We start from the raw sequence: 23,701 nt of genomic DNA, 5'->3' as shown, positions 1-23,701 counted from the left end.
TTGTCTCCTATGATGTATCTGCACTATTTACAAATGTTCCTCTGAAGGAAACAATTGACATTCTTGTTGACAAAGCTTTTGAAGATGACTGGTTTAATAAGACGCATAGTACGCAACTACTCCAAAAGCATCAACTGACTGAGTTATTAGAAATCGCTACGTCCAATCAGCTGTTTCAATTCAACCGTGAGCTGTATGAGCAAACAGACGGTGTAGCTATGGGCTCGCCACTTGGCCCACTACTAGCCAATGTTTTCATGTGCCATATAGAGAACCAACTGGAACAAAACAACATGATCCCGTCATTCTATCGAAGATACGTTGATGACACTCTGGTCAAAATGCCCAACACAGAGGCGGCTATAGATTACTTACAAGTACTTAACGGTGCCCATCCTAGTTTGTCTTTTACCATGAAACTTGAACATGAGGGCTCTATTCCATTTCTCGGCACACTAATCACGAGAAACGACAACACACTAAAAACGGAAGTCTACAGAAAACCAACTGACACGGGCCTTCTGCTCCATTTTCAAAGCCACGTTGATAACAGATACAAAAAAGGCCTGGTAAACACAATGGTTGATCGGGCGCACCGTTTATCCTCCACCGAAGAAGCCTTCACGAAAGAGTGCAACAAGTTACGCACCATGTTTTCAAAACTACACTACCCGAACGCATTAGTCGATTCTACAATACGCAAGTTCAGGCAAGAAACTTATACAGAACCGCACGCCGCAACCCCATCAGAGCCATCTGTCTACATTTCATTGCCTTTTAAAGATCAACGATCAGCTAATCGCGTCCGCAAAGAAATTCATTCTCTGGGATCCAAGATCAACATCGATGTCAAACCCGTCTTTACCAGCAGAAAGCTGTCACAGATTTTGTGCGTAAAGGAAAACAAGCCCCCGATCGTAAACACACAATGCGTTGTTTACTTGTTTAAATGTGATTTGTGCGATGCAAATATGTCGGGTTTACTTCCCGACACCTACATCAACGCATTAGGGAGCACCGTTATTCTGCGATCGGTAGACACCTTGAGGCACAACATGGCAGCAAAGGAGCAAAGATTAATCACCTTTTCAGAGTGTTAAAGAAATGCAGAAGCAAGTTTGACTGCCTCGTATACGAAATGCTGTTCATCAGGGACATTAATCCTTCCCTGAACACCCAGAGTGACTCTATCCGCGCCAAATTATTTACTTGACACTTCTCTATTTTTAATAAGAACTTTTAGTTTTTCCATTGTTTTTACTTTACGTATTATGCCCATAGGACAGACAACTATTTTTATTGTTTCACGTTATATATATTCTTGTTTTAACTATCACTTCTTTTGACTTGATAATGGCGTAGAGTAGCGCCGAAACGTCGTCTACTTTTTTAAAGTTTTTAAAGTTTTAAAATGAATTTTAACAATATTTTAGCGTTTAATTTCATTATAAAATCGTTTTCAAAATCTCTGCTGTTACGAATATTAAAAGAAAACAGGTTTTAGTCTTTTTATATCTTTTTGCTGTCATTTCACATTTTCATTTTTTGTTTAATCTTAGGCCATCAAGGATCTTCACTTGCTTGTTATTGTAGCAGGTTTGCTAGCAGTTGATGTGGTGTTCCTGTCATGCTGGATTGCTATTGATCCACTCCAAGCTGAAATACTGACATTTAAAGAAATGGTGAGTGACCTGATAAATTCAATATGAGTTATATGACTTTTGCGTGATCACATTTTGTGATTGTACAACGGAAGATAATCATCTTGGCGTGCGACAAGCTGTGTACGTTGGCGAAGCCACATCTTTTATTTCATTATAATTAAATAAAATCTTTATTTCTATCTCTTTTGAAATTTTGCAAGAGTTCCCTGCGAGTTTCGGGAGCCAAAAAGAAAGTTCGGAAAACGTAGAAACGAAGGACGATTAATTAAGAGGGGGTTATAGGGAAAGACACCTTCTTGAACAGTAAATCTCAGAATTAAGGAGATAAAATTTACGGTACTTACAGAATGAATGTCGCTCTGTATATATGATGATGTGTGTTTATTTGTTTACAGAGCCGAAAGGAACAAGACACAATCATACTCCCAGCATTGTACCAGTGCACTTGTCAATACAAGACTTATTTCCTGGGGGGCATATTCGCGTACAAAGGGATCCTTCTGTTATTTGGTCTCTTCTTGGCCTGGGAGACGCGCAATGTCACCATTCCTGCTCTGAACGACTCCAGGTACATCGGGATGTCGGTTTATAACGTGGTCGTGTTGTCCATCATTGGTGCTATTGTGGCTATTGCTCTGGATGGATCCATGTACTATGAAGCTCCTTATGCTATTTCATCGTTGTGTCTGATCGTGTGCACCACCGCGACGCTGTTACTGGTGTTTGTGCCGAAGGTATGTATTTAGACCCTAGGGAGAGTACTTCGTGACAGGGAGGTGTGAAACATGGGACGTTTGCTCAAACGAAGGTTAAATGTTCGAAACGTCAGCTTACGAGGTTCACCAAGCCATATTATTTAGCTTATCGATTTCAAGCTGATAAATACTAGGTATTTACCATTCAGGGAATCTCTCTTTTCACCGGCAAATTGTTGTACGACTAAATTTACGGGTCTGCTAGCTGCTCCCGCAAGGTCCTGCATGAATGGCTCGCTACCCTTCCGAGCGGACAACAGAACAAACAACAGGAACAATACTCCTAACCTAAAAAAAAGCAACTCCTAGTGTAGATGACCAGTAGAATTTCAATACTAAAAATTTATAGAACTGAAATTTATAGAACTAAGGCTTCTATCAAATTCACAGCAATACGTAAAAAGACATGATACACTTGTATTGGGAAGAGAGTAATGAGAACGCCAGAAATTTCCTTTCAGATTTACCAGTTTCTCATGAAGGACGAAACACTAACTACCCAAGCTTCGAGTATGCATGTCGGCCAGACAAGAACACGAGCACACAGTCATAGCCTGACCTGCGGTAGCCCTGTTCTAAAGGAGCGACAGACTTCATTCACCTGCAAAGCTACGCAAACAGACTGCGATGTTCCTGGAAGTGCAGGTAAGATGAAGTATTTTAGTTTTGTCTTGCCCAGATTTTGTGTTTATTCCGTACCTTATTTTCTTGCGATCGCTGGGACCTTCATTTCTTTTGCTCCTGTTCTCACCCGAGGGAATAATAGAAAAGTGGATGCCTTTCTTTTATCTTTCTATTTCGGGCGATAAAGTCTCGGAGAAATGTTAATGTTCCAATAAGGAGACTTGTCAAACTTACCTAATCCCAACGTCAAGTCTCTAGTAGTAAATGAAAAAAAATCATGAAAAGTCAGTATTTTTAGTATTTTACTACTGCTCACTACTTTTAGGCCCTAGTACCCTCCTCATTCCACTAATAGAAAGCCAAGCTAAATACGACGGACAAGACTTAAATGTTGTAAGTAACTCATACGCAAATCAACTTCTTCAATTATTTGCTCATTAGCTGGCCTTCTTATGAATATGGCCTCCTGAAAGGTCACTGGTACCTACAACCAGTCAAATACATCTCTTGCTTCATTGTCTTCTTCATTCATTCCTTCATTCTTTACTTAATGTTGTCCGTCGAGTTTCTTGCTCTTTTCTACATTAATGTCTTCCTCAGGCACTTCACAATGATAGATTACATTTACCACTCTTATCTACCTTGCTTCTTCATACAGCATGAGACGTTATTCCAGCTCACCGAAAAGAAAACAATGTGGCCTTAAGGGTGATGTTCCTTGGCTAAATTCTGCACGTCCTAATTTTTCCTGTCTTCAGTTTCTGTCTTAGTTTTTTCTGCATAGCCACCCTACATTGACTAGCATCCGATCTCTTTCCTTACCCTGAGCTTTTTCTCAAAGGACCTAGTGCACCTCAGTGCACATTGCCAGTCTTTTGGTCAGTCTCGACTTACAGTGATTGGAAAGGTTGTACATGTTCTTGACTTGATTGTTACTCCCAGGAATGAGGTGGCAGCTTCAGTCGCTATTTCGTGTAGCTTATGGCTTCGCTAACCACTGTTTCTAATAAGTAAGAATGAGACACTCAACGACTATGATAGTCACGATATTTAGCCTGGTCTACTTGAAGTTCGTAGGACCGGTTCGGAAATGGTGGAAACATAGAAAGTAGGTAATAAAACCTGTGTGGTGGGTCACGAATCCATATAAATATTTATTTTGATGATAACAATCTTGTCGAATGTGACGTAATGACCTTATGTTCTTTTAAGTCATAAAGTTTCAATCTGCAATCTTAAATCCGCTATCACAATGGAAAATGGGAGATAATTGAGGATGATAAAATTGCAAAATTACATCATATACAGTCAAACCGTACCGATATGTGTGCACTGACTGCCGGTTTAATTAGTTTTTAAGTAACCACCACGCTTTACTCGGAAATTTGGATATACTTGAGTCGTAAACGTTTGGTTTGTAAATTTTTTTGGTCATTTCTGTAAATGATGAAAGGATGACAAAATGTTTAAGGGAAGAAACGCAACCAAAACCATCACTGTCCTACCCGCTAGTAGTCTGTTAGAGCCTCCTATCTGACAATTTTATTTGATTTTACTTTTCAAGTAAACGGAGTGATGTTCAAGTACAGGGGCTCTTCCTCAGACGACATTACTTACGAGATACGCATGGACGACATCCAGCTGAACGAAACAATGGTAGTGGCGTTCAGTCCTCAGACCTGTGAGGCTGTCATCAAAAATTGCTACTCAGGAGCTCCAAGCAGCACATAGAAAATAGAACAACTCTAGAGCTAGCTGCAACCTCATGTGTTATATTAGTCAAATCTCCCCAGCCACTCGCTCCACTTTTCTTAGAGACTCCAGGCCCGGCAGTCAAGTCAAAACGTGAAATAAAAAAGTAATGTAACTATACTTGTATTATTCATAAAAAAGTGGAATGGAAACTGGTTTTGAAAAAATGAATTCTAGTAGAATAGGAAGAAATTGCATCGAGGTCGAAGAATGAATAAATAACTTGTTAGCTTCATTCCTACAGCTCCCAGAACCAAGTAAGAAACTTAATTAGGCGGAATTTGCATGTTTTCCAAGAAGTGCTCTTCTTTTGAACTCTGATACACGGGATTCTACCAGAAGCCCTACTCAATCCCTCGACCGTGAACATTAGAAAACAAAGTAAGTGTCAATTTTGTTATGTCGTTTTTAAATTTGCCAGAAAAGACCTACTACCGTCATACATTTAATTTATTTTTAATGGCGTGTCGAATTTTTCCCGAGTATCAGGAGTAGACTGATTTCTAGAACGTCTGGTTACCATGTGATCGTTAGCTAACGGCCACAGACATATGTCAGTTCAATCTACTCACCAAAAAGAATCACTCAGTGGAATTTAATGCTTGTATAATTTAACAATTGGTTCATGCTTTAGCGTGCTCCATCGAGTTATGGAGCACGCGGGAAGTTTGGAGAGCACGAAAGAAGCGTAAGAGTTGCCCGAGGCGGTAGCCGAGGGCAACTCTAGCTTCTTGAGTGCTCTCCAAACTTCCCAAGTGCTCCATAACTCGATGGGGCACAGCTAAAAGCATGAACCAATTGTTTTATAACATTGCCGGTGGAATTGTGCGTCAAAACCGGCCGCGGGAAAAAAACTGTGTTGTGCAGTGTAAGAACATAAACTTAGCGGTCGATCAATAAATTACACATGTACAAATTTACACGACTGGAGCAGTTTGTGTCAAATGTTTGATAAATTGACTAAGTTTATACGGTGGCAGAGCGAAGGAAAAAAGATGTCGAAAACAGCAAATACTGCTGTTGATTCTGAGGTTAGTTTTCGCTGAATTAAAATTAAAATGTTTACTCCCGAGTGGAAGAAAATTAAAACAAAACAACCTCGAACAGCCGAACAGATTTCAAGGGTTAAAAGAGTCAAAGAATTCGGTTCCATGCTTAGTTTTAAGTATTTTTGTGAACCGATTTTATTTGAATTGTAATTGATGTAAATAAACATTTATTTTTGAAAACGGTAGTTGAATGAAGCGCCCGATGAAGTAAATTTTTTCCGAGCGGCAAAATCACAACAGAGCCGTAGACGCTTTGGTGTAATGATTAAAACGCGAAAACTTTCGTCAGGCAGCTAGTTTTTAGTGCCATCGAGCTGTTGTCATTCATGGTTGGCCCATTCTTCACGTGAAAAAATGATTTTCGTCCGTTCGAGACTCGCACGTTTGTTGTTGTTGTTTGAATGAAGAAAAGCACACAAACAACTTTGACTGCAATATCGAATTTATATTCTTTTTCGCTCTCCGTCTCGTAATAAGAAACAGCTTACCTTGTAGCTCGTATCCTTGGAAAAATATTGAAAGGATTCACTTTTCATATTCCGAAGATAATATGTCATCGCTTTCGCAAAACACAGCGTATAAGCTTTACTCAGTGAGATTTTCACTCGTCGATTACGTCATCAGCGTGCTCCATCGGGATTTTGAGCACGCTTAAGTATACTGAATCTGATTGCGCGGCTCTCCTAGCTATGTTATAAACATAAATGGAGCAGGTTACGATATATACGATATGTTTTTGATGTCAAATCTAAGTTGGTAAGGTAAAGTCTGCGTTCTAGCCCAGTGGCCTATCAGGCCGGAGCTTATCCCTGTTTCAGTAGCATGAAGCGACTAGCAGTATTTCTAATCTCCCTCCAGCATTAAATCCGTCGGTATTCATTTATGCACCTGGGTGAAGAGAGGCACTATGAGAATAAAATGTCTTGCCCAAGAACACAGCGCAGTACCCCGGCCAGGGCTCGAACCCAGACCACTCGATCAGGAGTCCAGCCCGCTAACCATTAGGCCACTGCGCCTCCTACGAATCTAAGGCAACGAAATCTAAGCCACGTCAAAATTGCAGTTTACTTAGCTGAAAAAAACAACAAACCAGCGAGGTAAAAGTAAACCAAAAAGGAAAAAGAATGGCTAAGATTAGCAAAACTTAAAATTAAGGCTTCATCTTTCCAAGATGCGCCAGCCGTGACGTAGCTCCAGCGTTCGCCTGCGATCACATGGAAATCTCGCCTTTGTATTTCATAACAGTTTTCTTAGATCACTTATCTCGTGTTGATCATATATACTGTAGATTGAAAAACGTCCTAGACCGAATTAAAAAAAAAAAAAGAATAAAAAATAGTTCACCCAATTCCGTAGTTTTAGTCTTTTTACCGGGGGTATGTGAACACAGTCACTGATTAAATCTCTTTTTACTTATGGGCGCGCAAGGACAGCCGGGAAAAAGAAAAGGTTAAACCTGTAGAAGTAAACTCGTCTCCAGACGCCTTCCATAAAAAAATATATCAGTCCCCCGCATGTTACAATTGTTCTCATCAGTGACAACTGGCATGGGGACGAGTTATGGCAAGGAATTTTGGAATTTCGAACTCACCTTCGTAAAGCAGGTAACTTTTGGTAGGTGGCATTGGACGTATTCTACTTAGTTACTGCAATTCCTTGGTCAAAACTTTCGTTAATCCAAAATTATTTGAAATGTGTTATGTTATTTTTCCAAAGCGGTAAGGACATCACCTCGATGCCGTTGGAAAGTTCTGGCTTATTGATGCTAGCAAGTTTTATTTGCGACCTCCAACCTTCCACAGTCCGATAGAATAACACTGACACATCGAGTTTCCAGGGTGTCTCCAACTAAAATGCCTGGTGCAAAATAAAAGGTTAAGTGCTGGTCGAAGACGCTTTAAGTAAGGGAGGGAGCACGAAAAAGATCGAAAAACTGTCGTCCGTTGACGCACATAAGCAGGCGCAAAATTGTCGCAGTAAAACTTAAAAAATGTCAAGATAACGGGAAATTTACAAGGGTAAGATTTTAATTAAGCCCCAAAATGAGAGGATATTTTAGCCTTAAACCAACCACAACTCAAGCGCGTATTCTGCTACTCAGCAGTTGCTCGCGACGTCGTCTGATAAAAAAAAAAAACAAACAAACAAAAAAACAAAATATAACCTCGCTATTCAGGTCTATCAAATAACGACTGGACAGGTTTTTACAATACACAAAGACAAGAACGTTTTACCAATTCTGCCGCGTCGCCAGGCGCAGTTGCAATTTGTCGGTGAAAGGTGGGAAACTGAGGGAGTGTGGCGGATGATGGTTATGCGCAACGCGATATGCACGTTGTGAGTGCAGCATTCCACAACCCCATGCGCACCTCCACCGCGGTCAAACGACAGAAATATGCAAAAAATAAGAAAAGTACTGCAAAGATAAGGTTTTAATTTTCACAGTTCAAAGTTCGATACATAACCGGTATCCTAAGGGTTTACTAAGTTTTTTGGAGCTTTACTAAAAACGTTCTACGTGTTTGAAAATAGCGATATGCGGACTTGTCGGCGCCATTTGTCAAAGCACCTTTGGTTCGGATGGGAAACATTTAAAAAGTAAAACACTGGTTTACCTGAGGGAATGGATTATGCTTTCACTCGGCAATTATTTTTTATCTATCCTTGCTCGTAATAACACTTCAATTTGAACAAAAAACGGTGAAATTGGAAAGAAAACCTGCCTGAGACGTTTGACCGCGGTGAAATACGCACCGCTCTTCAACCAAGGAGAGAAGCGTGGGGCGAGAAAATTACCATTATATGCGCGAGGCAAGACAGCTTTCAACAAGGTCACAATTTTTACCCCGTTGATCTAAGATACCAAGTTGCATTGATTTATGGCTTTTCTTAAAATCCCGTGACAGATACAGCATACTGTTACTCAACGCAATCACGTTCACGTGCACTCCCACCAAAATGGGTATGCACTCGCACCCATTCTCGTCCCCAGAACAACTCTGTCCCTCTTAGCCGGCTGAGCCTGGGGCACGAGGAACAAGTGGCTCTGGGGACACATGATTTGATTGGCTAGATCTTTAATTTTAATTTGGCAAATTAATTCAACCGTTTTTAAATCCCTGTGTTGTAAGGGATTTTATAACGGTTGATTTGATTGGCTAGATTTAAATTCTCTTTGTAAAAATCTAGCCAATGAAATCATGTGTCCCAAGAACCACTTGTTCCTTTTACCCGTGGCTTAGCCGGCTAAGAGGGACAAGTGGCTTTGGGTACGAGAATGACGTGCACCATTATCACACTTTTGCACATTTCATGTAAATACCTTGTTGGAGGCTGAATAAATTCAGTTGGTATTATTTTCTTTAATATTTACAAACAAACAAAAAAGAGTTGATAGCAACCCAGTAGTTCAAATTCCAGCGTTGTAATAGAAATGTTTCGTAGAGGGGCGTGAAGCCAATATGAGCAGTCACCATAACCATATAGTGACCACCATAACTTGTAAATGACTCTCCACGAGGGAGAAAGTCGTTTACATAAATGTAATGCCTTCCTTCGTAACTCTATGATCACGTTCAGCGAGCACGTTCATGAATCGCACTTCAGCCAGAAATGATGTAGATTCTGGTCGATCACATTAACACTGCCACGAGCCACCGTAAAAAAAGCCTCTTCCTTTAGCGTGCGTTTAACACTGTCAACGTTCCCAGCTGTCAATTTCTCGCAATGATAACATGCGGCACAGTATACTGACGTGTGAACAGAGCCACACAAGTTATTTTCTTCGCTTGCTTGGTCTTTGGAAAGTTTGTTTGCTGCCACCGGCCCGGACAGTGTGGAATTTCATGGCCAACGTGTTCTCCATCGTCCACGCAGAATCCGTCTGTATGGAAGAAAGAGGTAGACGTTATTAGTGTAAATTAAGCCTGGTTTTCACTAGCGACGTAAGCACAAACGCAAGCACAAGCGCAAGGATAACAGCTCTTTTTTCACCGTGAAAACAACTTCGACGCAAGCAAAAGCACAAGCGCATTGTATTTTGATGCTTGTGCTTCAAGCCCAAGCACAAGGGTCAAAATTTGTCCATTTTGCGTGATTGTGCTTGTGCTTGCGTCGCTAGTGAAAACCAGGCTTTAGTGTAAAAATACAGAACATCGAGGGTTAACTGGTGAGTAATGAAGACTAACACTACAGCAGCGAAAGGGAAGGCAGCAAAGTTGACGATATTATGATATTAAACTTGGTGCCAGACGCTCGTTTTTACGACTAACTTGCAAAATATGCACAATAGGAGAAAAGTAGATGAGCTCGGTTGGTCCGTGGGTCGTAGACTTTTGTTTATAATTCCGCTGACTAACGCATGACTAAGCTCGATGGAGATAACGAAGATGAAATAAAATTTCGGTAAATGCGAAGCTGTATCAGCTATGTCAAGAGCAAAAAAACCACTTTGTTTGATATGTTCCACTGGTTTGTGAAAATAAACGAGCGAACGATCAATTGTACATGTACAAGTTGATGATCTAGCTGTGCCAGGCGGCATTTCCTGTACATTGAACCCAGAATGAACACCGAGTAAGACCATACGGCTCTCTCATCTCTCGACTCGATCAGGCGTGTGCCATACGCGCAAGTATTATAGAGCATGGGCCCAAGTAGTGTTGCGTTCGCGACAATGTTCAGAAAAAAAACTCTTAGAATTAAAACAAACAAGCAGTCTGCTGAGTGATGAAAAAACCAGTTGCTCTCGATCACAGGAGAAATCATCCAAGATCCTGTAGGGCCTGTTCATATCCTTATGATGCTGTTTGATTCAAGGACCTTCTTCTTATAAAGTCATTTAAAATTCATCGAGTGGACAATCACCAACTTTCTTTTTTTATGAACTACAAACATTGTAATTGCAGTAATAAGAATATCACAAGTTCAAATAATAGTAATATCTGAGTCACCTACCTGTGTTGTATCTTGTTCAACCAAATGGGTGTATTTTGTTCTACCTGATCGACCAAAGTTTTTGACCTGCAAAAGAAGAAGAAACTCAAACTGTGTCCATTTTCCAACTCATAAATAAACTACGATTTAAATCAACCGCCTTTATATTCAGAGAGCTAGACAAACACCCCTTGCCGTGCCACATGTAGAAACTGTACAAGTGTCGCATGCCCTATTTTTGAAATTTCCTTTTAAGGGAACGTACCATAGAATGACGGGAAGAAATTTGGTCCGCACACAGCAAATTACATACCACCGTCAGCTCTCTCTTAACGGAGACCTCTATAACAATGACATTTGGTGTTGGTCCCGTCCCTGCCGTTTTTTTTCAGTCATTTTACTACAGCTAAACTCCCGATAAGCCGGACACCTCTCTAAGATGGACAGTTGGAGCTGGCCCAGATGATGTCCGTTCTAAAGAGAGTTGACTGTAAAGTACTTGTAAAGTAAGAGTTCTCAGTATGCGTCCAAGTTACTTAAAATACTCAATAGAAAGTGAAGGTTTTTTAGTCACGTCACTCTTACCTGCATTACTTTAGGAACAACTGTTTTATCAAAGTGATCTTCCAGTGTTGGTTTAGCGAAGTCCTGTTTGAACACATCGTCCTCTTGATCCTTTGAAACAAGAAAATCGACCACTTGTCATGAGTTCCGGTTTAAATATCACAAGGATACAGCACTTGGGAAATTACTAACAGTGAACACAGGATAAAGGCAAAAGGTCCCTTTCCACTGAACAAACTGTTACTTTCACCACTGTATAATGTAGATGGTTGGACAAATGCCCCGTTTTTCCAGATTTAGCAAGAATAACAAAGAAGGTCAGGATGAAGGCTCTTTCAAGCCTACAGCAAGTTATATCACGTTACTGTGTGAAATTATGTTTAATTCATTACATCCTTGACAATGAAAGTAAAAGGTGCAGTGAACCAAACACAACTTCAATCAGAAACGTGCAGCTGATGGGAACCATAGAAAGAGTTAGAGCAGTTTTTAATTGAGTGTCGTAAAACCAAAACCAAAGTAATTACTCTGGCCAATCACAAAGGACACAGACAATCCAGTGAACCAATCAAAACTCGAAGCAAATACATGTAGCCGGCACGAAGCGCGGGAAAACGTGGGCGAGCGAGTCACAATTGGTTTTGGTTTTAGTTCTGATTGGCTGAGAAAGTGGCGCGAGATTTTTAAACCAATCACTAAGCGAAGCAATGCAAAACCAAAGCAAACGCAATTAACTTTCGCCACTCAAGTGAAAACCGCTCTATCACACCAATTCTTGGTTGCAGTATGCTTTGTAGATGAGTACAGTTACTTAGAAGATTTTTCACTAAGACTGTTTGAGCTGATCGTCGAGCTAGAAAAATACAACACAGACACACAAATTCTCAAATAAATTTACAGAGAAGCATGGGGTGTTTCAAACCATGAATCGGATGGTAAAAGTTGTGTTCACTTACCAAGAAGAAAGCGCCACGGTGATAGTATTTCTGTAAGAATCTGTATTTTCCCTTGACTGCTTTGTTGGTGATTTGTTTGGGGTTGTGTTTTACTTCCATTCTCCATTCCTCTTCTGTCATGTTGCGAAGACGTTCAACATCTTGGCGTTCTTTCTCCATTCTGAATAAGTTAAAATAACACAAATGTTAAAGGACCTGTATCATAGAATTCAGCCAAATTTAGACATAAGAAAATGATCACCAAATTGAGTAATGTACATGTAAAAAAAATCAAGTTAAAAGAGTGAAGGAACATTTCAATTACACAGCAAACCTAAAGAGTGGCATGGATGGACTTGAAACGTATTGGGATATAAGTTTTTGAAAATAGGTCTCTGAAAAACTGTAAGGGTGAAGAGTTTTCAAAGTTAATATCGTTTGGGTTTAAATAAGTGACTGTGTAATTGTAGTCAGGGGATGACATAGTTCGTTGGTGGTTTGATTGATGCTGACTACTTTTTGATGTCACGTTTAATTAATGTCGTCTGCTTGTTACGTTTAATGCTTGGGAGACATATTTATTAGTATTGAACCTATGGTTTTGTCATTTAGATCCATAGAAGTAACTTCTTGGCTAACATTAAGTTTTATTGCGAGTATTTGACATATCTTAATGAAATAGACTAAACTCAGTCATTTAAAGAATACAACACTTCCTCCATGTTAGCATTGGCAATTATACGATGTACATGTAGGAGACACAGAAATCCAGTTCCTACTGGTTCCCTTATCAGGACTGGAAACTGCACAAGAAAAGCGTCTTGCACCCATGGTGGGAAGTGAGGAAAAAATGAACTTCTGTACAATTCAACTCAATACATTAAGAACTCACTGTTCTCTTTCTTCTCTGTCTCTCTTGATACGTTTTAGTTCACGGACTTTCCATGCTTCATACTGAAAAGAAAACAAATGAACACAAGAAATATTACCTGAGACATACTGGAATCAGTTGCGACTAGGAGAAGAGAGTTTAAAGCCACAGATATCCAGGTGATCTAGATATTTCTGATTTTAAATTTTAGATTGTTAATTATTTACCTTAATAGATATTATTAAAGTTTTAAATTTTAAATTGCTCATTATTTACGCAATCGAAATTTTTAAATTTTAGATTGTAATTTTAATTAAGGGCACCTAAGCACGAGGATAACCTTGTGGTCGTTCCTTTTCAGATACAAGAAGTGTGTATCTGAGATAAAGTATTATTATTATTACTAGTAAAATGAGGACTACCATGGAATCTCATGTGCAAATAAAAGGTAAAGGTAAAGTCGGTACTCGAGCCTAGTGGTCCATCAGAACGGAGCTTATCCCGGTTTCCATAGCATGAAGTAACTAGAAGTATTTCTGCTCTCCCCTGGATGGGATGCTACAGTATACATGTAGTCCATCGCAGTTATCCTAAGCATTAAATTTGCTGGTACTCATTTTACACTTGGACGGAAAGAGGCACTATGAGGGTAAAGTGTCTTGCCCAAAAACACAACACAATGCCCGGGCCAGGGCTCGAACCTGGAAACCCTTAAAACAAAGGTTTAATTAACATAATTTGTCACCTCTTCCTCATCATCTTCATCGTCTGTTATGATAATGTCTTCCTCATTGTCCACTGTAATAAAACAAAAGGAAACATTTAAACAACATACTGTATTTACTCGAATAAGCGCTGCCCCCGAATAAGCGCCGCCTTGAATAAGCGCCGCATTTGGGTCAAAAAAGTTAATAAGCGCCGTCCCCGAATAAGCCTGGCAGTCCCGATGCCAATCTAAAGAAACGGCTTATAGTACATGTAAATCAATTTATCTTATAACTCGATTAATATGTGTACAGATACATAAACTTGTGAGTTCCCTGTAAATGCATTCAATGTTATTGCAATTAGGTGTATTTGCATTGAATAATTTATGTGGATAAGCTATGTAATTACAACTTTCCACTCAAAATTACAATTTTAAATTGGTGTTGTGGCTTGAGTGTACCTGTTAAAAATGCTGGGTTGCCACTAATTATAATGCCCAAAATTCCCTGACTTTTTCCTGACTCTTCACTAACCCTAAAACAATTTTCACTGACCTTGAATTAGGTGAATTAACAAATACGGTAAGCCCAACCTTTATCTACATTTTGCTTTAGCTTCTTCTGCAGACCATCAATGGTCACATAGTCTTCTCTTCACTTTCGATCTCTTAAGGATTTTCATGGGATTTTGAAGGCATGGCATTTGACTTAACCAACAACTCCATTTTGTTTACTTGTTTCAGCCAAAATTCCCTGACTTTTCACTGTCTTTGACAAGAACTAAGATTTTCCCTGACTTTTTGCAAATTTCCCTGACTTTTCCCTGACCTTGAAAATTTTTTGTTTTTTCCTGAATTTTCCCTGACTGTGGCAACCCTGAAAGTTAAACAACAGCTATTCTGTACCTTCTTGTTCTATTTGCAACTCTTTTCTGTTAAGCTCTTCAACAAGCTGTGAAACAGAAAGGATTGTTAAAACAATAATATTCACACCAGTAGAAATTATTACTATTTCTGCAAGACATCATAAGCAACACTGCACCACATTGCACTTTGTCAAAATAAAATATCCAATCTCTTTATTTTGTAGGTAGGTAATATAAAATCTGCATTAAGCCAAGTGGCCCACACTGCCAAAAGATATCCTGATTTCTGTAGCATGAAGCGACTATGAGTATTTCTACCCCCCCCCCCCCCTGGATGGGATGCTACATTTAGTCCATCATTGAGTTACACCCCAGCATTATTTTTCCAGTTCACATGTAATACACCTGGGTGGAGAGAGCCACTTTGTGAGTAGTGTCAACGGCAACCCTTCAAGTTCATTTTTTTCCTTAGTGGCCATTTGGCCACCAACTGCTAAAATTTTGGTCGCCAGTAAAAACTTTTAGTCGTGCTTTCGATCCTTCTTCTCAATTTACATGTAAGTCACCAGGCTGGTGACTTTGGTTTCAATTTAGTCGCCAGCTCCAAAATTTTAGTTGCTAAAATGGTCTTAACTTGGAGGGTTGCAGGGCCCTTGGGACTGGACTACTCAGTCCAGAGCCCAGCAAGCTACATGTAACCTCCCCATCCTCATCTTGAGGAAGTTGTTTCATTATTTTCTTTCATTTTTTTTTTACCTTGCGTGATGTCTTTGTCCTTTCCTCTTGGATCTTCTTTTTCTCTTCTTCTTTACGTTCTAGGTCAAGTTCCATCTTTTCACGTTCCTGAACAGTTACTCTGTCACTCCTGTATTTAACAAAGAAACATTACACAATGTAGCTTCCTGTTTGATTCTTCTTCTTGGCAAAAATCATTACCCTGTATTTCGTGCCGTGGCACTTATTAAATTTTTGTCGTTTCGGTTTCTGTCAGTATTCGTCTCCTTCTGGGGGCGCTGGTGTCCTGGCAAGTAGCAGCTGCATTTCAGAACTGACGCATGTGAAGTTGGAGAAACTAATGGGCAAGTGGTAAAACAATCACTTTGAACTGCACATCGCTTTTGCTGGAAAACAATGTCAAAGTATGTTATAGAGTTGCTTGTTGAACTTGTAGTCCTGCTTTTAGGCAAACAGAATTCACTACGGTAGGCTTCTTTCAATACATATATCAAAATTCAGCTCGACAGCGAGGCCTTGAGGACAAAAACAAAAGAAATTTTACAAGCATGGTTATTTGTTTCTTTTGTTTGTGTCCTCTAGCCCTCACTACTAAGTTAAATTTAAATTTATTGAAAGTAGCCTATTTATCATTATCCATTACACTCCAGTGGAAGTTAAGTGCATAAGAGTATTTATAACCCAGTTACCCATCATGGCCAGACAAAACCATTCCTCTTAAAACACTGTCCAATGCACAAGCCAGCTTCCCTCCTAGCTCAACAAGTTACCAAGGAAAATTTGTTTCAACTTTCCTAAAGAAAACTACAATCATTGTACTGGACTTACTTTCGTACAAACACTGGTTTTAATCTTGGATTAGCTTCCTCCTCTGAATCTGTGTACTCTTCATACTCTGATGACTATAAAAATGACAATCACATTAAGTAATGCTTGGTTAAGATTGCGTATAATTTATCTCTGTAGCAAGAAACCAATTCCACAGAAATTGTTTTGACAGGTTCAAAAGCATGGAGGAGCAGGGGGGGGAGGGCAGGTACGCACATACGCAGACGCATATACGCAGATACGCATACGCGCGTATGTGTAAAGGCATACACGTTTTTCGCGTATGATTTGGGAAGCTTATTTCTGAGCGGTACTGTATGGCGCAGTGGTGAGATTCCCAGACCCAGTGCCATAAGTGGGTTGAGTTTGCTGTTGGTTCTAGTCGTTGCTCCGAGGGTTTTTCCGGTTACTCCGGTTTTCCTCCCTTCTAAATTCTAATTCGATCCGGAATCTGATGGTCACAGGTTTGTCAGTCGCAAGACTATTACGTGCTACCCTGGTAAAACAAAGACGATTTATTTTTTATATTTATTTTATTTTATGCATAGGTGAGGTGAGTCTGTATTCGGCTCAAGTGGTCCACAGTATGATTCTAAGTCCAGCACACTAACCATTGAGCCAATTCTCATGAATCCTATTAAATCAAACACATGCATGTATTCTTTAAAGTAAGATGAGTAATGAGAGTTTGTATTCTGATCACACATGTACACCAACCTCCTCTTCCTCTTCTTCTTCATCTGATTTTGCTTCTTCTTCCAGATCCAGTAAGTCCTGCAATGAAAGGACAATTCAGGCTGCAAACATAATTTGTAAAATTAACAGGCACCTTTCTAAAACGTTTCATTAGAGTAGGAGAAAAACAAGTGTTGGAAATGAGTGTGGGAGTCTTCTGGCAAACTCCTTAATAGTTCTGTAGGAATACATGTATAGTGAAATCCTGATTTTTCGAACCCTTATATTTTTAACCCCCCGATAACTCGAAACAAAAGTCAAACACTGTAAATTTGCCCCTGGCCCCTGTTCTTCTGATCACTACCTGGTGGATAGCGGAGTAGGTTTTGTATGACAGTAATCCACTGGATTGCAATTTATCCAGTGGATAGGGTTATCCACCCTTTGAACAACTGGGCCCTGCCTTGAACTTCCATACTTTTTTAACCAATTTTCCTTTCCCTTGGAAGTTCGAAAAACAAGGATTCATCTGTATTAACTTAGCCTCTAGAAGTGGTTGTCAAATAGTACTTTAACAGGCTCCACATTGTTAGCAAAAAAATAACACAATGATACCTTTTCTGCTTCTTTTTGTCTTGCTCTTTCTCTGAGTATTGATCTTCTTCTTTCTATTGCCTAAATAACAAAACAGAATTAATTATGTTTAAGTCAGTTACCAAGTGCGTACATGTACAGCAATAAAGGCCATTTATTTTAGTGAGAAATGTCAACTGATGACGAAAGTCAATTGCATAGTACAAACCTCTTCATCTAAATCTTCTTCATCACTACAAGACATAAATGAAAATGTTTCACTTAGTGGTAAAATCATGTTCAATAATGTTACTTTAAATTTGTTATTCTTAAATTTATTATTCCAACAGATTAATCTCCTGTAGCTTTTCTATTTATTTTTATTTGTATTTTTTTATTTTTTTATTATATGTATATAGTATAGTATTTTTTAAATGTAGAAATGTATATAGTATAGTAGCATAGTAGTATACAGTAACTTAACGATTATGGAGTTTTAATTGTAAATATCATTTTATTTGTTAGGTTAGGTTAGGTTAGGGTTTGTTTGGTAAACGAAGAGCTACTCTGTAGAAATGTTACCAATAAAACCATTATTATTATTATTATTCAATTTAGAATAAAAATCAGCGAAAATAAATGACGTTTCGATGAATCGCGGTTCATCATTATCAAATTCTAAAAAAGTCAGATTCTGATGAGTTCAATATATATTAAGAGTGCGTGTGAAAATCTCGTTGCATAAAATTAAAGACTATACAATGTGAATTGTATAGAGTGTTAATTACGAACTAAATAGTTTTGCTTTAATGGAGTCAGATTGAGTGTTCAGTTTAGGTTTTAACTCCTGGATAAAAAGCATTTCGAAGATCAAGCATTCGAATTTCCCGCGACATTTCTTCAAGATTGTAAATTGCTTGTTAAGATCTTTGTTACTCTGGTTGTGGGCGTCACGCAGGTGGTTTCCAATAGCTGAGTGCTTATGTTCATCAATGCGTTGGAAAAGGTGTCGGCGAGTGTAGCCTACATATTCCGCATCACACGAATCACATTTAAATTTGTAAAGAATAAAAAAGGTGTCGGCGAGTGTAGCCTACATATTCCGCATCACACGAATCACATTTAAATTTGTAAACAACACATTGTTGATTTATAAGCGGCGGTTTGGCCTCTGCTACATTGATGTCGTCGGCTCACCGACTCGATTCACCGAGTCGCGAAGTCAACAGCAAGTTCGCGATGTTCAAGCAAATGCACCCGTTCGGATTATTCTGCCATTCAAAGACCAAAGATCAGCAGACGTTGTACGAAGACAGCTGTCCGATCTTGGCAAGAAAATAAACAGCGATCTACGCCCAGTTTTCACAAGCAAGAAAATTGCCGACGACATCAATGTAGCAGAGGCCAAACCGCCGCTTATAAATCAACAATGTGTTGTTTACAAATTTAAATGTGATTCGTGTGATGCAGATTATGTAGGCTACACTCGCCGACACCTTTTCCAATGCATTGATGAACATAAGCACTCAGCTATTGGAAACCACCTGCGTGACGCCCACAACCAGAGTAACAAAGATCTTAACAAGCAATTTACAATCTTGAAGAAATGTCGCGGGAAATTCGAATGCTTGATCTTCGAAATGCTTTTTATCCAGGAGTTAAAACCTAAACTGAACACTCAATCTGACTCCATTAAAGCAAAACTATTTAGTTCGTAATTAACACTCTATACAATTCACATTGTATAGTCTTTAATTTTATGCAACGAGATTTTCACACGCACTCTTAATATATATTGAACTCATCAGAATCTGACCTTTTTAGAATTTGATAATGATGAACCGCGATTCATCGAAACGTCATTTATTTTCGCTGATTTTTATTCTAAATTGTATAACGAAAGCCTCCGTTATTAGGATGATTATTATTCTTATTCTTATTCTTATAATGTTCATGTACATTGTTTGTGTATTACTCAGCATATCAAAGAGATTAATACATATAAAGAAGTTGGAACATTACATAGAAATATAGCAGACATTAAAATTCTAGAAGGGGAAATTGGACTTTGAATAATTTTTTTAACTACACGTATATATGGAGGTACTGCAATAAGTATCTACTGTACCAATTACCGATACATCTTTTTATGCATGATCAACCATCTTTATCAAAGATTATACAGTACACTGTATGTTGAAATACAATGACATTATGTACATGCACATGTACATGTACATGTAGAGACTCATCCTAGATGTAACAGAAAAAACTGTAAATGCAGAACCAACCTGCTTTCTTCCATTCTTGGTAATCTTCGTTGTTCTCTGTCATCCTACATTCAACAAACAATTACACATGTAAAATAAATAAGATATGACAATGTACATGTATGTATATTTTTGATAAACCAAGCATGAAAAAGAAAGAGGGCTAATAATCTCCCAGGGAATAAGAGAATTACATGTACATGTATACATGTATGTTGTACAAGACTGTAATTAAAAGGAGCCACAGAAACGAAACCTGGTTGGACAATACTTAGATGATAGTTATTTATTGTTCATAATGCCCCCTAGTTTGTTGAATTCAGTTATTGACCCTCTCAAATATCTTACTCATAACATGTATTGTATATGAGCTAAGTATTTTAAACTAGATCCACAAACCAAACCTCTCTTCCAGAATTTTAACCCTTTCACCACCACTGGCCGGTAAACCGGCCAAAATTAAAAGTTTGTGTAACCCCAGTGGCCGGTAAACCGGCCAAACAAAACGCCTGGAAACGATCTCTTTTGTTTTGGGAAAAACTGGGCACTACTTTCCATATTTGGAAAACTAATTTATGCAAATGAGAGCACATGTTTTGAAAAACAAAAAACAAAAAACAAAATGGCGGTCTTTTTTCACGAGCTGACGGATGAAGAAAGCATTGTAAAATGAAGAAGAAAACTTCCCGCGCAATTTTTTTCGCCACTTTCAGCAACAACCGAAAGTGAAGTCGATATTCAAGAGCAAATTTTACCATGAATTTCAAGAGTTAAAGTCAAATATCTTCAAAAGTGTTCGATCAATAACCGGTGAAGATGTGTAAGACATGTCAAGGCAACTGTAAACCGTAAACCTGCTTAAACAACAAGAAATTTGACAGGGATGCTCTTGGACGATCTTTACATAATGCGGTAAGAGTTGTGCAGCGTTTTCACTGCTTTTGTAAATGTTTTGAATGAAATAAATATAACTGTCTTTATGTACTTGTTGGCTGTGAAATTATCTTTGCAGTGATTTATTTTTTAGTTAGATACGATGTTTGTAGTATGCGCTAGCTTCGTTTGAAAAATTTATGCACCATTTCTTCCTAAGAAATCACCATTTTCAAAATGGCCAGTGTTAGGGGCACTTTTGTGTCAAAATGTGCGGTGGTAAATGGGTTACATGTAAGTGTACATTTGTACATGTGGAAATTTAAGTAAGGATTCCTGTTTCAAGTATTGCAATTCCCGTGTGTTTACCTACATGTGCACATATGCAGCAAAATAGGAGCAAAAACCACGAAAAGGTCTGTATTATTGCTCCATTCTTTAGTTGAAAATCAACACAAAAACACTTCATACTTCTTCTCCTGATGCTTCCTCGTCTCCCATAGCAACCACTTCTGGTTCATGTGGGCGACGTCTATGTCCTTCCTCCCTGACACATCAAAGAAGGAAAAAAGTTCACTGTCATGATCCTTTTAAATACTGTGTACATTGCCACAATTTTAAAGGAGTTGTATGGTTATTATACCTTATTCAAGAGTTTGAAACTAAGGGTCGTCACAACGTGTGAGGCAGCGAGACATGAACTCTAAATGCACTCTGGTTAGCCTACAGTTAGTTTAGATAGCTTGCAGTTAGCCTTTTTTTATTTGAAGTAGGGATTTATGCCTTGCATACCTCTCTACATTGCCTCGCTGCCTTGCCACACTCCTTACCTCTCACGCCTCGCACATTTGTAAGACAAGTGCTACATTGTATCACGTTGCATCTACATGGCACTATGTGTTGTTAACCTAATTACAATTTTATTTATATTTAACAATACGATGCCAAGCTTGAGGTTTCTATTGGCTTGTAGTTAGTAAGGGGCAAAGCCCTGAGCGGCAGCCAACTATTAAAGTTTATAGAAACTGAAAGCAAGCGGTGTAATTGTTTTAGCATAAATTAGTGCCTGATCTATCAAACACAGACTATTTCAAGAATTGTATTCATGGTTTATATCAACAAGATTTGGGGAAAAACTGTAGAGATTATGTGTTTTGCCAATAGATGGCCACTGGGTTATGCTAATAGGAGTTAGTATGCTAGTATAAAATAATGACAATCAAAGCAGAGAAATGGTTGTGGGGTCTTGCAATGGAATGGGAATTATGTTGCCTGAAAACTGGCAATGATAGTTCAAATTACATTTCATTATCTTCATCTTTTACTCTCTCCTGAAGTCGCCGTAGTCTTCTGTCCGTCTTTTCTGCCTTCTGAAATACCTTTTGACAAACAAAGTGTTAAACAATTAGATTGTGAGCTCAACATTTCCTGTAGGTGATTGGCAATGAGGCTGCAGGCAAAATTTACTATAACCCAGAGCTGTGCTCTAGCAAAGCCTGGGTGCCACAGGCGACTTGCTTTTGTCCTTGGGCAACTTGTATAACTTCGCTATCATGAAAGCTTTTAAGAGCTGGGCACCCAAAATGTCTTACTAAAGAGCCTTAGGCCACCCTGCTAGGTTTCTAAGAGCACAGCTTTGATAACCTCATAGAAATTAAGAGCGAATAATCCAATTGTTTTAGCAGAATAGTACCTCAACCAATCAGATTCTCGCATTTGCAAAGCATTTGCATTATGGTAGAATTCCGCTAAAAATACACAACACAACACTGGCTGGGTTTAAAAGCTCAGTGTGGTTTGCTATCTTATATTAATTCATAAGCTTTCTCAGCCAAAAATACATGTACTAGCACAAGTTAAAATTTTATCACAAACATGTATAGAAACAATAATTATGAATTACTGTACCTTGTCTATTTCTTGCTCATCAATCTCTCGTTCTTTGACAAATGCTTCTCCCAGTACTGCATCGTCTTCATCATCTTCATCGCTAGAATACTTAGCGTATTCGGGACTGTAATGCACAATCATGCAACACCACAAAATTTTAAGCATACGAAGTAGATTTAAACTGACGTGACGACAAGGAAGAAGTCTGCAACTTTAAATTATATAACTTGTTGTATAAATTGTCAACCGTTAGAATAAAAGCACGATCCTACCGTTTCCCGGCTACATATCTGCTGACTTTCACTTTCTTCATGGTAAACTCTCCTGTAAACAATAAAAATTGAACATACATGTAACCAACCGAGAAACTTGTCTTTGAAGACGAACTTCTAGGATTTGAACTTCACACATGAGCCATAACGCGTCGGTAGCTACGCAAATGAATTCACCTTTTTCATTTTTCACAGGAACAGCGCCTGCTGTACAGTTGATAGGGGCTCCTTTCGCTAAAGGATCCATTTTGTAGCCTCGAGTTATCTAAATTTGGAGCCACGAATTATGTGTTTTCTTCTTTGCAAAGCATACGAAATAAATCCAATATGGCGGATCACACTACGCACATGCACTTTTCAGTGACACCGCTGACAGGCGCTGATTAGGATCTTGGGCACTGTTAGTCACGTGTTACACGGAGAGCGCGGAACTGAAGTGAAGTCTGTCGAGGCTGTGGTGCCCAAAAAAGAGGGATTATCTTTTTGAAAATAGCAAGGTACGTTGTAGTTTACTACTGTATGATTGTTTATTTTTGCATTATACCGGACAATTGAATTACTATGCTATAAACTATCCGCTTTAATGCCGCAAATAACTCGCAAAGTGGCACGTAAACAGGAGAACAGTGTAGCGCGCCGTTATTTTTTTCGACGAAGTCTGCATCTACATTTATGGGAATTAGGTGCTAGACAATTTCTTTTTAATTTGAATCGATGAATTGCAAACTTAGCCTGCGAATACAGCCGCCTCTCTTCGCTCCCGTTTTGGTGCACTTTTTAATACAAGCGCTTCTGGTCTTGCCCAGCTCCCCCCCGGCGAGATGGCCCAGCTCCCTGTCAACACCGCGGCAAAACGCACTGCGC

At 39.0% G+C, this 23,701-nt stretch overlaps 2 protein-coding genes across 6 annotated transcripts in view; one reads left to right on the top strand and one right to left on the bottom strand.

The window, feature by feature from the left end:
- The window catches only part of LOC144650320 (gamma-aminobutyric acid type B receptor subunit 2-like), a 28,801-nt gene extending 23,579 nt beyond the window's left edge, over positions 1-5,222 (top strand). For 4 of the 5 annotated variants that reach the window (XM_078509968.1, XM_078509967.1, XM_078509969.1 and 1 more), the window contains exons 14-17: positions 1,560-1,682; positions 2,060-2,398; positions 2,881-3,064; positions 4,608-5,222. In XM_078509968.1, the coding sequence (XP_078366094.1) occupies positions 1,560-1,682; positions 2,060-2,398; positions 2,881-3,064; positions 4,608-4,774 (813 nt within the window). In that variant the 3' untranslated portion in view covers positions 4,775-5,222. Of the gene's footprint in view, positions 1-1,559; positions 1,683-2,059; positions 2,399-2,880; positions 3,065-3,368; positions 3,437-4,607 lie in introns of all 5 variants that reach the window. The other variant, XM_078509971.1, reaches the window with a different exon arrangement.
- A 3,964-nt stretch (positions 5,223-9,186) lies between these two features.
- Positions 9,187-23,190, bottom strand: LOC144652578 (microfibrillar-associated protein 1-like). Its single transcript, XM_078512633.1, has 18 exons — positions 23,015-23,190; positions 22,838-22,889; positions 22,584-22,689; positions 21,978-22,054; positions 21,147-21,222; positions 19,824-19,867; positions 17,762-17,786; positions 17,575-17,634; positions 17,002-17,058; positions 16,285-16,358; positions 15,478-15,586; positions 14,762-14,807; positions 13,895-13,947; positions 13,171-13,232; positions 12,300-12,459; positions 11,365-11,454; positions 10,801-10,866; positions 9,187-9,727 (listed from the first exon to the last, which is right to left on the bottom strand). The coding sequence occupies exons 1-18, from the start codon at positions 23,082-23,084 to the stop codon at positions 9,620-9,622; spliced, it is 1,335 nt and encodes a 444-aa protein (XP_078368759.1). The 5' UTR covers positions 23,085-23,190; the 3' UTR covers positions 9,187-9,619.
- Positions 23,191-23,701: the final 511 nt, after the last annotated feature.

This window comes from Oculina patagonica, chromosome 4 (assembly GCF_052425735.1).
Source record: "Oculina patagonica isolate OP01 chromosome 4, crgOcupat, whole genome shotgun sequence".
In the NCBI taxonomy this organism is placed as follows: Eukaryota; Metazoa; Cnidaria; class Anthozoa; order Scleractinia; family Oculinidae; genus Oculina; species Oculina patagonica.
This window is presented reverse-complemented; position numbering and strand designations above follow the sequence as displayed.